Source organism: Myotis yumanensis, unplaced genomic scaffold (assembly GCF_028538775.1).
Source record: "Myotis yumanensis isolate MYYU_CA2020_CCGP unplaced genomic scaffold, mMyoYum1.0.hap1 SCAF_4, whole genome shotgun sequence".
Lineage (NCBI taxonomy): Eukaryota > Metazoa > Chordata > Mammalia > Chiroptera > Vespertilionidae > Myotis > Myotis yumanensis.
The window spans coordinates 103,750,689-103,766,168 of NW_027223755.1; the positions used below are offsets into that span (position 1 = coordinate 103,750,689).

General features: G+C 52.9%; 1 protein-coding gene across 2 annotated transcripts in view; it reads right to left on the reverse strand.

Moving 5' to 3' along the window:
- Window positions 1–3,550: 3,550 nt before the first annotated feature.
- The window catches only part of RAB11FIP3 (RAB11 family interacting protein 3), a 107,848-nt gene continuing 95,918 nt past the window's right edge, over window positions 3,551–15,480 (reverse strand). For both annotated transcript variants that reach the window (XM_070413386.1, XM_070413387.1), the window contains 8 exons: window positions 14,594–14,687; window positions 13,411–13,514; window positions 10,039–10,179; window positions 6,987–7,068; window positions 5,996–6,133; window positions 5,603–5,758; window positions 5,346–5,486; window positions 3,551–5,226 (listed from right to left, as the gene is read on the reverse strand). In XM_070413386.1, coding sequence (XP_070269487.1) covers window positions 5,113–5,226; window positions 5,346–5,486; window positions 5,603–5,758; window positions 5,996–6,133; window positions 6,987–7,068; window positions 10,039–10,179; window positions 13,411–13,514; window positions 14,594–14,687 — 970 coding nt within the window. In that variant the 3' untranslated portion in view covers window positions 3,551–5,112. The remainder of the gene's footprint in view (window positions 5,227–5,345; window positions 5,487–5,602; window positions 5,759–5,995; window positions 6,134–6,986; window positions 7,069–10,038; window positions 10,180–13,410; window positions 13,515–14,593; window positions 14,688–15,480) is intronic.

A 15,480-nucleotide genomic window follows, 5' to 3' on the forward strand; every position in this document is an offset into this window, starting at 1 on the left:
TGTGACCATGTGTGGCTGTGGAATCACTTAGGGGGCAACTTCTCTGAGCCTGTTTCCTCCTCCTTAAGAGAGAGAAACTAATAACTAATTGGGCCATTGGGAAGATGAATTGAGATACCACCACCGAGCAAGTAGCCCAGTGCCTGGCCGGAAGGAAGTCCTGAGACGTGGGAAGCTGGTGTTACTCCGTAGGAACAGAACCCGCCCCCTGCACGAGAGCCTCCTCAGGCTCAGTTTCCCTTAAAGTTCCCTGTGTGCACCTCTGAGGTCACTCTCACACCCAGCTGCCAGGAAATTGGAGCCCTTCTGCCATCTGTTCCCTAGCTGCCCTGGAGGCAGCAGGACATGCAGGAAAACTGAGTCAACAGTTTACCAGACGCAACTGAGAGGCGGCAGTGGGAAGTGGAGATGCAGAGCCCCAAGGACTCTGGCGCTCAGGGACAGACACATGGGGTTCATGGGAAGGCACTGGCCATGAGATACAGAAGCAAAGCCCATCAGCTAAGATTCAGGGAGTGTTTGGTTGTGGTTCAATTCTGCCTCAAGATGGAGTGGAGTTTGACAAATAGGAGGGCTGGGTAGTGTTTGCTCCAGTGCCCATAAAGGCTAAGCTGATCTCAGGAGGACACGGACAGGGGTCTGCTCCTGGAAGAACATTCCAGCCCCAGGGAAACTTCCGTCTTACCCTCCAGATGCCGCAGTGTTCTGAACTAGACTGGGGCTTCAGCTGCAACCAAGGTAGAGCTGCTTCCTCAAGGCTCCAAGGTAACCAGCTGCCTGCAGCACTGAGCTGTAGAGTGACTCAGCCCACCCCCAGCTTCCTTTCCTGCATTAAGGTGACGAGGCTTCTGACCATGTGAGGCTGAGAGGACTGAGTCAAGGGCTGACTCCCACCGGTTCCCTTCCCTGAGAATGTTTGTGGGGTGGATTGGGGGTGGTTGTGTCAAGGCTGGTGTCCACAACCTTGTAACCTCTCAGTAAAAGAAAGTTGGTGTTGAGCCAGTGATCAGATAGCCCATGTTCCTGCCAGCTCACTGCAGGTTTTTGAAGAGCCAGGCCACGCAGGGGGGTAAGGAGAGAGCAGGAGCATCCTAGCCCTCCCCAGTAAGGAACCAAGGCCTATTGGGGAGAAAGCCCAGTCACCAGAAGAAGGTCTTGGGAGGCGTCTTCTAGTCTGTTGAGGTGTGTACTGTCCCAGCAGGAAGCTGGAAAGAACGGGTTCAATGTGCAGTGGGCTGCAGGAGGACCAGAGCAGCAAGATGAGGAACACATCTGTAGAGTCAACTTGTGATCATCTTAAATATTCTGAGGCACACAGATGTAAATTTTAAATAACTGTAAAGTAGAAGGTAAGTGACCTTTGACTACACAGACCTTGACCAGTACCATCCCAGCCAATACCCTCACAACTCTAAAGATATAGAAGATAACTTGGCCAGTGTGGCTCAGTGGTTGAGCGTCGATCTATGAACCAGGAGGTCAGGGTTCGATTCCCGGCCAGGGCACATGTCGGGGTTGCAGGCTCGATCCCCAGTAGGGGGGTACAGAAGACAGTCAGTAAATGAGTCTCATCATTGATGTTTCTATCTCTCTCCCTTCCACTCTGAAGTCAATACAAAAGATATATATTTAAAAAGATACAGAAGATAGTTCCTATAAGGGGAGAATGAGGGGGGAGGTGTGAACCCACCTAGAGAAGGGGTGGGAAGGGCCAAGCAGAAAGATCATTAATACAACCATCCCTGTGCAAATCTACTTGTACCCACACTGTCTTTGAGACACAGCTGTGAACACATGCCCAAATGCCCTGCAGCAGGCCTGGGAACAGGCCCTCTAGGACCCCACTGACATTCTGAACCCGGCTGCGGCAGTGCTTTGGCGCCCCCCAGTGACTGAGTGGGCCCAGAAGCCTGGGGTTGAAGCCAACACCCTAGGCACAAGGCTGCACTATTGGCCAGGACTGGGCCCAATGGGTGGCCTGGTGCAAGTTCAGCCAACGGCCTTGATAAGGAGAAAGGACTATCTCTCTGATGGCGGCCTGGGGAGCTTTATCTTCTAAGCACCAGGAGCACAGGTGGGGACCAGGCAGACTAGATATGCAGGGACATGTGCTCCACATTGTCTGGCCCTTCCCTGGATTCCTGGTGGGAGGTTGGCTCCAGGCAGAACCACACCCTCCCAAGCTTTTCCTTAGTGCCACACCCCAGTGTCTAGGGCTCCACTCTGGGCACCCCTGGAGTCCTGCCACACCCTCACTGAGGAGGCCTCTGGCCCTGCTTGCTGCTGGGCAGGCTGCATCCACCTGTCACCACCTCAGGTCGTAAACCCCATGGAAAGCAGTTGGGGCCAGCAGACCTGAGCTCAACTCCCTTTTATGTTGGCTGGGTGGTGAGGCAAGGTCCTCAGCCTCCCTGGGCCTTAGTTTCTCCATTTGTACCTGGCATGCAGGCAGCTCAGTGAAGGGGGGGGAGGCGGGGGGGATGCAGTTTGGGAGATGTTTAGCTAACTCCCTTTCAAGTCAGATCTAGTAACCTTCTTGGTGGTGTCCCTGTGACTATGGTGGCAGTTGAGCTCTCCTCCCAGCCTGCCTCCCCTCTGTCCCTCCCAAGCCCAAGCCCAAGCCTGTTGGAGTCTTGGCCTTTTCTGTGCCTTTGATTTGGGTACTGTACATGGCCTCACCTGGGGCCCTGATTACATGTCCCATGGGACAGCTTGTTCACGAACCTGAGACTTGCAATGCTGCCCACTCAGCCCATCCGGCCCTGGGTGTCATGTGGGCAGCCGGGCTGCACACAGGGGCCAGGTCCTACTATGATCTCATGGCCCCATGTGGCCCTGCTCCAGGAGTGCCCTTGGACAAGCTGTGCTGGGGGCCCAGCCTGCAGGTGCCATCCTGGGACCTCTCAGAGGTTTACAGCAAGGCCAGAAAGATCAGGAGGGGCTGGCTTGACTAGGCCATCCATCTCCTGCTGTCTGAGGTCAGATGACACATGGTTCCCAGTACCTCAAACACCGCCAGGCGGTGCTGAGCCAGGCCCACTGCACTCTACCTCTTGACCCCCACAGGGGAAGGAGCTGACTTCTGTGTGTGCAGCAACAGCTTTAATCTGTGGTGACACAGTCCTAGCTTTGCCCTTCTGCATCCAGGCCGCCCTCACTCTGCCTGGAAGAGTCTTTTTTTTTTTTTTTTTTTTAATATATTTTTATTGATTTCAGAGAGGAAGGAAGAGGGAGAGCTAGAAATATCAATGATGAGAGAGAATCACTGATCGGCTGCCTCCTGCACGCCCCCCACTGGGGATCGAGCCCACAACCCGGGCATGTGCCCTTGGCTGGAATTGAACCTGGGACCCTTTAGTCCGCAGGCCGATACTCTATCCACTGAACCAAACCAGCTATGGCTGGAAGAGTCTTTCTTGAGAAGATGAAAGCAGGGTCACTGTGCAAGTCAGTGCCTGGTGTTTGTGTGAAACATCTCTGGGCAATTTGTCTTTAGTTACAGTACTGCTAAGTGATGGACAGAAACAGACCCAAGGCTGTGTCAGCAGGGTGAGGCTGGGCACAGAAAGCAGAGTTCCCATATTTATTATCATACATACATACATACATATATATATATTTCATGTGTATACACAGATAGTTTTCTCTCTTGGAAGTATTAAAAAAATTGATCAACCTTCAATCTATAAAAAATACCTACTCTACATGATAGAAAAATCTCTCCTCCAAGTTTACACTGATTTACACCCAAGGCTTTCCCCAAAATATACAATACGAGGCAACGTCTTAAGTCTTAGTGTAGAAGGTGGGCCATGTAGAAGATGGAGGGATGCAGGGCAACACACATGCTTACACGCACACACACATGCATACACCTCCCATACGCGGTCACACACAACAGTAGCCAGTTCGTGGTGGGTCTTGGCCCACCTGGGAGTGCCTGGAGGCTCCTGGCCAGTGCTCGGGCTAAGGTGGGCGGCAGGCCCAGCATCCCTGTGGGGGTGACACTGCTGCTCCTGGCAGCGCAGGTGCTGGGCAGTGGTAGTGCAGAGCTGGGCAAGGGAACCCCCACGCTGCTAGGAAGGCCTTGTTCTCTGCTCTTGATCTGTGTCCTTGGACAGCCTGCCCTGCTCGGCCTTCTGCAGAATGTACCTGGGGAAGAATGATGACTTCTAATGACTTTGGACTCCTGGAGGAAACATTTGGACTCTGGCCTGGGAAAGTGGGACTTTACCCGAGACAGCAAGATCTGCACAGAAAATGGGGTAACCCAGGAGGCCAGGAAGGCCACGCCCCTGGGGAGGTAGCACCTCACCATGGCCCTGTCTATATCTCAGGAGTCAGAGGGGTCTGGCAATGTCCACCCCTCCCAGATAGTACATTCCACACCATTAGACTCTGAAGTCCTGATTTCAGAGCAGAGGCCCCAGCTCCCACAGGTTATTGTAGAGAGGGTCCAACTGTGAGAACAGATGCATGGCCGGAAGCCCCTGGGCCTGAAGCTGGATGGACTGAGTGACAGCCTGAGCAGTTCAGGGAGACAGCCTCAGAAAAGCTTGGGGGAAGAGGGATGGGCTACAACTTCTGGTCAGACCCTGACTCGCACCGGCCTCACTGCCTGTCTTTCTTTCACATACCACCGCATCTGGGGCCTCTAGATGGTCCAGGAGCGGCCGAGCCTTGAGTGGCACCAGGTCAGGAAGCCTGTGCTGACATGCATAGCTGCACCCCAGGTGGGGACCCATTTCCTTCATTTCCTTCTTTTCTCCCCTGACAGGGCAGGATAACGGGAGGGTCTACTATGTGAGGGAGCTTATGGAGAGGCTCATCCCAGCATGAGACACTGTCCTCACATCTCTGCAGAGAGGAGGGGGCAGGGGAAGGCCAGAGCTGAGAGCAGGCCCAATTCCACCTGCATCTGCTGTGGGTTCCAGACCAAGGGCTTCTCTTTCCTTCTCCCTCTTCCACCACCCCATCTTTATGTGCCCCAGCTCAGCTGTGCGCTCTGGGCTCGGTGGGCATGGGACCTGCTATTCTTGGCCCACGTGTGCCGCGGCCATCTCTGTGGTGTTGGTGGAGTCCAGAATCACCCTGGGCTGGGCTTGGCTGCTTCTACTTGACCTCCAGGATGGACGGGTTGGTCTCCATGATGGCCACGATGATCCTGTCAATGTAGTCCTGCAGGCGAAAGTTGATCTCTTCCTGCTTTTGAATCGCTTCCATGAGCTGTGGGAGAAGCAAGAGGTGGGCACTGGGCACAGACTATGGGCACTTTCTTTTTTTCTTTTTCTTTTTGAGACTGTGGGCACTTTAGAGTCCCAAGCCTAGGGGAGTGGATACATTACCTCATCGCGGGAGACCGAGCTGATCTCTGCGGCCAGAGATTCAGAGAAGGATGTGGAGAAGAGGTTCTTGGCGCCCTGGATGCTCAGGTTTATGATCTGTCCATTGAGCTCATCGTTCTGCTCCTTCAGGTTACGGTTATCCTAGGGTGGGCAGCATGACAGTGTCACTCCTGGGCTGTGACCCTCCAGAGACCCCTCTTCCAATGCGGGTTGCCAGTAAGCTTCTTCCAGGTATAAGGGTGTCTGCCCAGCAGTACCTGCTTCAGCCTGCGGACCTCCTGCTCCAGCTCGCTCTCCCGGGTACGGCTATTGTACTCCTGTAGGCCTACACTGTTGCTCCGGCCCCTCCTCTGCTCCGCCTCCAGCTTGAAGAGCTGTAGGTGCTCCAGCTGCTTCCGCAGGTCCTCAATTAGCTGTGTGGAACCGCAGAGTGAGCAGCCAACCCAGTCCCTGGTTTCAGAACCTCTGCATCGGGCTAAATGCCATTTCTGAGGAGGAGGATGATGCCACGCTTCCCAAACACCGCCATGCACCCAGTACCTCCCCCCATCCCCCACCCCCCGCTGAAAGCAGTGGGCTCCCAGCTCACTCCAGATGGGCCCTATGGATTCTGGGACCTCACTAAGTGACAGTCCTGGGCTTGTGTTCACCTCCTGGGTTGCCTCCTTGTCCTTCTGGAATTGGTGTCTCTCGTGACTCAGCCTGTCCCCCAGCTTCCTCCTGTTTTCCTGCTCGTCACTGAGCCGCAGTGACAACTCTTCAATCTCATCCAGCAACTTCTGTTTCTCCTGCAAAGTTAAACACTTGCCATGGACACACTCACCTGCCACCCCATACACATGGCTTTCCTCAGCTTCATGTGTCCTGAGTCTCAGTTCACTGACGTCCACAGGGCTGCACAGGAGCCTTCCTGTCAAAGCCCGGGTGCACACACACACAGGCATGCGCTCTCAGGGCCTGTGCCTACCCCGAGTGCAGTGCATATGGAAGGTGGGTTCTTGGTGTGGGCACCTCCCCCCAAAGTACTGTTTTTAGGGGAAGGCAAGAGCAGGCCCTGACCCCCGGCCACTCAGCAGGAGTTGCTCACGGCAACCAGAGCCCAGGTGGTATTCGACTTGCTCAGGGTTCAGAGCTTCCCAGGAGACACTTGGCAGGAAGTGGAGGATGGGGGAGGAGAAGCCTCTCAGTGAACATCTGCAGAATAGGGCGCGAGGGGTCCAGCTGAAGTCGGCCCCTCAAAGACATCCCTGGGTTCAGACCACGGGTCAATCGAAGCATGAACCTCTGACCCAAGGATCCTGTGTCTGTGGGAAAGCTGAGCAGCCAGGCAGGCTCCAGCATCTTCCAGCAAAGGGCAGTGGCCTGAGCTGAGCTTGTTCCCTCACACACAGGCCTGGCAGGCCCGGCATCATCAGCCTGCTCTTTGGAGCAGCAGCTCCCCAGCCTGTGGAGCACCCCTTGGCTGGCCATACCCCTGCAGACCCATTAGCTGGCTGTGAGTGCCCTGCTCTGGCTAACCTGTCTCAGCACATCCCGATCCAGAGGGTGTGGGAAAGCATGTAGGCCAGCATGACTGGTCTCGGTGACCACACAGTGCAAGGCCTGGCCCTGCCCACTCAGAGCTCCTGGCAGGCAGCTTACCTCCTCCAAGCGTTCGATGTTGGCCTTCAGACAGGGCGTGCAGGACCTCAGCTCACTGTTCTCCTCGTCCAGTTGCTGCAGCCTGGGATATAGAATGAGGCTGGGACCCACTCCCTAGGAATTCATCTCCTTGGGGTGAGGGAGGCTGAGTGTCTTGGAAATCTCAATAGGGGCTTCCCAGGCATCCACAGAGGCTACTCCCCAGTGCCGACAGCCCAGCCCTTACACACACAAGTGCTCTGGGCCACAACTTTTCATGGACTAGGACGGCTGTTAAATACACTCTGGGTGTGGGGATAATTTCAGGTTTACAGAGTAGTTACAGACACAGTGCAGAGTCCCTGTGGACCCTTTCAGCTTCCTCTCGAAGCATCTGCTCATCACTGCAGCGGGTTCGTCACAGCCCACCCACCCGCACCCCAACACTCTGGTCACCAAACCATGGATGCAGTTCAGCTTTTCCACAAGTGCCCCTCTAGGACCCTCCCAGGACCACACTGCACTTCGTTGTCTCCATTGTCCCCTATGTGCTGGGGCAGTCTCGCAGATTTTCCTGGTTTTTCATTACTTTGACAGTTTTGAGCAGTTTTGGTTATGTATTTAGTAGAATGTCCTTCAAATTGGGTCTTCCTTGTGTTTTCTCATGATTAGCTGGGTTATGGTTTGGGGAAGAACCCCACAGAAGTGAGGTGCCACTCTTGTCACATCAGATCAGGATGCCTAAGTCTAAGTGGGTGATGGTGACCTGGACACCTGGTTAAGGTGTGTCTGCCAGGGTCTCCTCTGTCAAGTTCTACTTTTCCCGCCCATTCTCTGTATCTGGAAGACGGTCACTGAGTCCAGCCCACGCTCCATGGAAGGGAGGACTCAGTGCCATCCCCAAGAAGGGGGATCTCCATGTATTATTTGTAATTCCTCTGTGAGGAAGGTGTGTGTCTTCTCCCCATTTACCAACCATCACATTTAGTTACACTTTGGGTTGTGTTCCAATGGTATCAGTAGTAGTGTGTCCCACCTTTGACCTTCATTTGGCTTGTGTCCTTGGGATATGCACCCATCACTGCGTGTGTATGCTTTTGTATGAGCACTTCCCTACTTTCTGGCACTACAATATGCTCTAGGCCAGTGGTTCTCAACCTTCTTGCTCTTTAAATACAGTTCCTCATGTTGTGACCCAACCAGAAAATTATTTTCGTTGCTACTTCATAACTGTAATGTTGCTACTGTTATGAATCGTAATGTAAATACCTGATATGCAGGATGGTCTTAGGCGACCCCCAAAGGGGTCGCGACCCACAGGTTGAGAACCGCTGCTCTAGGCTCTGCTGGTCTACCCTGTCCCCGCCATAAACTCAGCCCTTTCTCTAGGATCCCTGGTTCCTTTCCATAATCCAGTTGCCCTCACCACTATGTTGCTCTGAAGCCCCTCTCACTGAGGGTGTCTTCCTATACACCATAATGGGCTGAGGCCATGCTGGGGAGGCCCCTGTGCTGGGCTGACCTCAGGGTGCTGACCCAGGGCTGCAGGGGCTCCTGAGGACCTGAGCAGCCCCGCAAGAACAACAGGCCTCCTCTGTCCCCATCACACTCCCAGGGAGCTGCAGGAGGCTGATAAGGTCCCGGCACACAGAGCCACTGACCCTAGGTGACCAGGGCAGGCAGCAAGTTTGGCCAGAAGAAGCTGTGACACCGACTCCTGCGGCATGAGACCCCATCTTCCATGTGCCCCTCCATGCTGCTACCCTGCGTGGCCAGCAGGACAACCTGGCTGTGTAGGCTTTGGTGTGGACCGATGTGGGAAGCAGGACAGCTCTGCCTCTCAGCGCCACAGCCCCAGTGGAGGTCCAAAGGGAAGGCTACCAGCACGCACAAATGAGAAATAGTTGAGTCCACTAAACTGCGCTGTCTTGGCTGTCTGGGTGGTGGCACCCCACTGTGTCTGCATGCAAGGAGGCTTCCCTGTCCAAGGTGACCCTGGCACAGCTCTGGTACAGCCCACTCATGCACCCCACTTTTGAAAATGCCCAGGAGTTCTTCTTAGATAAAGTCTAAGTGTATCTTCCTAGCTTTAAGAGCTGGAGAGGCCCTAACCGGTTTGGCGCAATGGATAGAGTGTCAGCCTGCGGACTGAAGGGTCCCAGGTTCAATTCCAGTCAAGGGCATGTGCCTTGGTTGCGGGCATATACCCAGTAGGGAGTGTGCAGGAGGCAGGTGATCAATGTTTCTCTCTCATCGATGTTTCTAACTCTCTATCCCTCTCCCTCCCTCTCTGTAAAAAAATCAATAAAATATATTTTTTAAAAAAAAGAGCTGGAGAGGGACACAAGCTAATGAATGTAGAGTCCCCTTTCACGAATATTTAAAACTACTGTATTCTGACTCAGTTAAGAAACACAACTCTATGAAATACCCCCACCCTCACTAACCAGTGGAGGTGCTCTGGGAGTGAGAATGGGAGGGAACTCTAAGATGACCCTTTCCACCATTTTTCTGTGGATAGACATTTAAGTTACCTGTGGGTTTTCTTTTAAAAACAGTATTTTCACCGAACCATCACTCACATGTGTAATTATGAGCGTGTGTCATTTGCTCTAGCTTGAGGGCCGAGCAGCACAGGGCAGGCAGCACAGGACTGCTGCAACTCCTTCCAGGTATGCTTTATATACAATGTGCTCATCTCTTTCTCTATTCCCTCCTCTTCCTGACTCATGTAAGGCTTATGCCTCCAGAGAAGCATAAAGGTAATTTTAATTTTGTCCAGTTGCTTTAAAAAAAGATTGATGCTTTGACAGAGATAACATCCAACTAGAGATAGATTTAGAGAAACTGATATCTATGGAGGGTCATTCTCTGAATTTAGATCTTTTGTGGCCTTCAGTAGAGTTTTACAGTTTTCTTCACATAGATTTTCCAATTTTTCTAGAATAAAATTTGTTCCTAGACACTGTACCTTCCTGGGGTGGGAGGGTGGGGCTGTTGTTCATGAAAGCATCCACTTTTCATTTTCACTTTCTCACTGACTCCTCTGGAGGGTCACGGTGGCCTTGCCTACCTGGCCTGCAGGTTCTCGATCTCAATGCTCTTCTCTCTCTCCATCTTGCACAAGAGCTCCTTCTGCTTCCGTGTCTCTTCCAGAACCATCTCACAAGCTCTCAGCTCTTGCTCCTTCAACTGCTCCTCAAGGGCATTAGCTCTGTGAAGGCCAAGGGAGGAGGTGAGACTTTCTGCCCTTCTACCAGGGGCTAGATGCTGCATCAGGACCCCGGAGAGCTGCCCTTCCTCGAGAGGGACAGGAAGGCTGTGAGACTTTCCTCCCACAGCTCTAGAGTGAAGGGCAGTCTGAAGCAGGAGGTGCCCCACCTCCAGTCTCTGCTCCCCCCTACACTAAGGATGGCATGTGGACCAGAGACACTCTGATGGGCACAAGCCCCCGAGCGCCCCTTGCAATGACACTCCAGGATCTGGTGTACAAACCAGCCCCACCCAGTTCATCAGCAGAGGTAAGGGTTCAACAAGAACACATGAACAAAGGGAATAGTCACATGGGGACCATGGCCCTGGCCCTTTCCCAGACCATTATGCCCAACCACAGAGGCAGGAACTGACCATCCCAAGGAGAAGGGCTCCAGGCCCTGCCCATGGATGGCATGGAGCCCATAAGCTGTCCCTGCACACAGGGCTTCTCATCTGCTTCTTGGTGCCTCACACCTAAGAGTAAATGGATGGCCAAAGATCACCAGCTACCACAGGAAAGCTTTTAACACAGAGTGGCCAAAGCAAACAACAAAAGGACCTCAAAGGAAATGCACACCATGCAGGCAATAGGAGGAAAGGCCTTGTGACTAACAGAGCTAAGATACCACATCCACAAAACACAGGTGATGTCCCTGAAGGAACAGATGGCAAAAAGTAACTTAGAAATTAAAAATATGAGGAACATTGCCCTAGCTGGTTTGGCTCAGTGGATAGAGTGTCAGCCTGAAGACTGAAGGGTTCCGGGTTTGAGTCTGGTCAAGGGCACATGCCTGGGTTATGGGGCCCATCCCCAGTAGGGGATGTGCAGGAGGCAGCCTATTAATGATTCTCTCTCATCATTGATGTTTCTATCTCTCTCCTCTCTCCCTTCCTCTCTAAAATCAATACAAATATATTTTTTTAAATATGAGAAACATTTTAAATTAATAGAAGAGTTGAAGAAGAAAACCAAGGGTATTACATAGAGAGGAAAAAAGAATAAGAAAGTCAAGGATATGGGAGGAAAGGTCTAGAAGGTCTAATATTTGAGGAATAGAAGTTCAGATAGATAAGAAAATGTAAGACACTGGAGAAATTCTAGAAATCTTCCTGGAGCTGAGGGCACACTTTCCAGATTTAAGATTTGAAAACCAGGTGCCCAGCACAGGTAACAACAGGAAGCCCTCATGTGTTGAGGATGAGAACAGGGCTACACAGCGGTGCCAGGCATCCCACCCACAGTTTGGGTTGGAGGTAGGAGGGCCATCAAGTTCTCAGGGAACCTACTTCCAAGTAGAATCCCAGCCGCAGCCTCACTGTCAGTAGAGGGTGAAACAGTCTCAGACATGCAAGATCTCAAAGAACCTGTTCCTACGCACCCTTTCCCAGGCAGCAATGGGTGATATCCTCATAATATGAAGAAAAATGGGGAATCCAGAAAATAAAGAACCAAACGCAGAGGAAGCATGTGGAATTCCTGGGATGGTGGCAGGAGAGCTGTGCCGCAGGGCTGGTGTGGGCTGACAATGTTACACATGGGAACACCAAGAAACTGCAGCAGAAGCACGCTGTTTAGGAGAACTGGGGCCAACACCAGAAGAAACATCCGCAGGAACTGGGGCAGACCCTCCTGTGAAAACCCCGAGAGAGGGTCTCGACTGCACAAGAGAAATCGTTTTAACTTCATTAAAGTGATGTAGCCCTGGTTGGTGTGGCTAAGTGGTAAGAGTATTGGTTTGTGCACCAGAGGGTCATGGGTTCAATTCCCAGTCAAGGGCACGGCACATACCTGGGTTACAGGTTCGAGCCCCGGGCATGCAGGAGGCAACCAATGTGTCTCTCTCACATTGGTGTTATTTTCTCTCTTTCCCCCTCTCTCCCTCCCTTCCACTCTCTCTAAAAAGCAATGGAACAATATCCTTGGGTGAGGATCAAAAGAAAATAAAGTGATGTATCAGTAGCATCCAGGATGAAAACATTACGACAGGAACCAAGCATAACCCTGATGCCTATGATGCGAATGCCATGGAGTGTGTGTGGGCCTATGTTCCATGCTATTAAAAGCACTCGGAGTCCACTTGTTCAGGTCATAGGTGTGAAAACAAGGCTTCGAAGACAGGGCTCTTCTTGCCTGCAGTCACAGAGTGTGAGGCAGCCCGCTTGTGTAGATCCCCCACGCACCATGCTCCCCGCCTCTCAGGCCCCTCAGGACTCCCCCCTGCCTGGCTACCACACCAGATGCACTGAGGCAGCACACCTGGCAGCTGATGCTTCTGGGCCAAGCTCCTCATACTCAACAAGAAGCACGTTGCTGCAACAGCATGAGGTTACACAGAATGACGAGTTTCAAGACACTGAAACTCACACAGGATTCTATAAAAAGTCTGCACAGCAGGAGTGGGGAAGTAACCTCCGCCCCCTCCATGCTCACAGTGGCTCCTCCCCAGTTCACACGTCTGCTATTTCTTCCTTGTGCTCTCTATGAGAATCAGACTGTGCATCCCACCATGCACCCAGCGGTTCCTACTCGTTTCTTGTTTCTGTGGCTAAGTATCTGTGAGGACCTGCATGTCCCAAGGACAGGTCATGTTTCCAATGCAAAGGGCTCTGAAGGCACTGGCTCTCACTCCCAAAACGCCCCCCGCCCCCCTTGCTGTCTGAGGCCTTGGCAATCATGTAATCTCCCCGAGCCTTGGTTTCCTCATCTGTGAAATGGGGACAGTGGTATCTGCCTCACAGGGATCATAAAGATGAAACCAGATCATGTGAGAGAAGTAAGCAAATCACAGCAACTCTCACAGCCAAGGAGCCCAAGCCCAGGAATGGCCTGTGGTTAATACTATTCCCCAGGATGGGCTCTCAGAGAGGGGACACCAGCCAGAGGGCCTCACATTGGAACCCCAGTATGCCTCCTCTCGCCTTGTGGCCTCTGCCACCCCTGAGAGCAGGCTCCCTCCACCAGGCACTCTGTGCAGGCAGTGTGGGTGCTGGCCTCACTGCTCCTGAGGGAGGGGTGAGGCGGTGCCCTCTCCACACTCTTTCCTCTGAGGCCCTAAATAGGTTGAAGACAGTACTAAGTTGAAGCCACACTCAAAAGGCAACCCCGCACCATCCCCTGGGCTGGCTCCCAGCAGCAGGATGGAGGGCAGCTGCAGGTGGGAGCCAACCTCTGCGCAGCAGCCATGCTCACCTGTGCACCAGCTGGAGATTTTCCTGCCTCAGTCGGCTGTGTTGCTCCCCATTGGCAGCGGTGTCCTTCTCCAGCTCTGACACCCGCTTCTCCAAGAAGACAACCTTGGTAGCAAGACAGTGTTCATTTGGCTCCAGTGGGTCTATCTTGTTCATGGAGACTATCCCCATAAAAGAGGTAGTATGGCCCCCACAGGCGTCAATATGGACGGGGAACATGCCATGGCCTCAAAACTACAGGTGCAGATGTCAGCAGGTGGCCTGGAGGTGCCACAACAGTGCCTTTGTGATGAATCTGTGATGGCTTGTGGGGCGCCTGCTCTCTGCCAGACCCAGCCCATGGAGACAGCACATGGCAGGGGACTCAAGGAAGAGAAAGGCCCCAGGATTTGGTACCTCCCTTCTCAGGGAGCTCACTAACAAGATAGGAGACAGATAACTACATAGGTGATAAACAGAGGGAGACCTGCAAAGTAGATATTGTAGGTGCTATAGAGAGGAGGTGAGGGGAGACAGGAAAGGGTACAGGAAGAGATGAGGGAGGATAGGAGGAGGTGAAGAGGGGCGACAGGATGGGGTGAGGGTACAGAATGGGGTGAAGGGTATAGAAGGAGGTGAGGGGGGACAGAAAGAGGTGAGAGGTATGTGCTGCCACTTTCCTCTTCCCCTCTTTCTGAAGCTGGTCCTTGTGAAGTCTGGGGCTGTTACCATAGATGGCCTGTCCCCACATAACCCATTTACCACGCTTCTCTCAGGGAACAGCCCATTCTACACATTGTTTGATGGGGTGAGTGCCCTCCTCCCCAAAACCTCCAGTGCCCCCAAATCCTGCTTCCATGGGCCCTGGTGAGCTGGGTCTCTGAGTCAGTGCACCCTGAGCTGACACATACAAATATGGGCTGATAGCCACTGGCGCTCACTGTTCTGTTCCCATGGTCGCAGTCCCCTCTACCTTGTATGTGAAATGCTAGAGACCGGCAGGGCTGGCAGAGGATCTAATTAATTAGCCCTTGTGGTGCTGTCACTACTCCCGATGTGCTCTATCTGCTTGCCAGGATGAGGCCTGGTCCCCAAATGCACCTCAACAAATACACCCCAATGTGGGCCCACACCCCGAGCACAAGTCCTGAGACTGGGACCGTGTTGTCCACAGGTGGTCCTTTGGTCTCCCGATCAGGGCCTACCTTGTCCGCAATGTCTTCTTCCATGCCCTCCAAAGGGTCTGGGGGAGGGTCCTGCAGGGCTTCCATGGTCAGAGCCCCTGACTGAAGCAGGTGTCTGTGGAGAAGAAACAACAGCCCAGTCCAGAGAAGGTCTTTCACCAGAACAAAGACAGAAAAGAAGACGGGAGAGACCAATCCAAGTTCTTCAAACATGAGCATTTCTAGGTCAGTCTGAAAAGCAAATCCCAGCAGCCTGGGACCCAAGTGTCCGCCGAAGGGAGTTCTGGGCAGGACGCTATTACCGAGGGGCTAGAGTAAGCCAGCTGTACTCTGTGTCCAAAGAGTCCTCCTGCTGCTCTTTGGAGCCTGATAAGCCCAGCCTTCTCCCACCAGCTGATGGGGCAAGGGTACTTTGTACTTTGGTAATAAAATAAGATGCGGTTCCTCCCTGAGATACGATATAATCTCATCTTCCACTGTGGCCCATGAAATACTAATCCGGGATCATGACTTCTGCACACAACGTCACCTACATGCATCTTGATATCTGATTTTTCAAATGTACTCCCAATAGCAGCAACAGTGAGAGACTGGGGGGGAGGGCTGTCTTTCTGGGAAAGGCATACAGGCACAATGCCCCCTGCCAGAGCAGGTCCAAGCACTTAGCACCAGTGGGCACAGGTCTCCAGCCATGTGGGCCATGCTGGGTGGCGTGCAACCTAGGACATAGGTGAGCACAAGCCCCGGCTGTCCTGTGGAAACCCCTGGGGCTCCACACACTTGAAGCTCCTTGCTTCAGTCCTCAGCCATTGGCACCTTAGCAGGTACTCAGCAAATACATGTTCACTCACCCTGGAGATAATCTTATTAATTGTAGTGATACTATATCAGCTGTTATTTACCTGGTG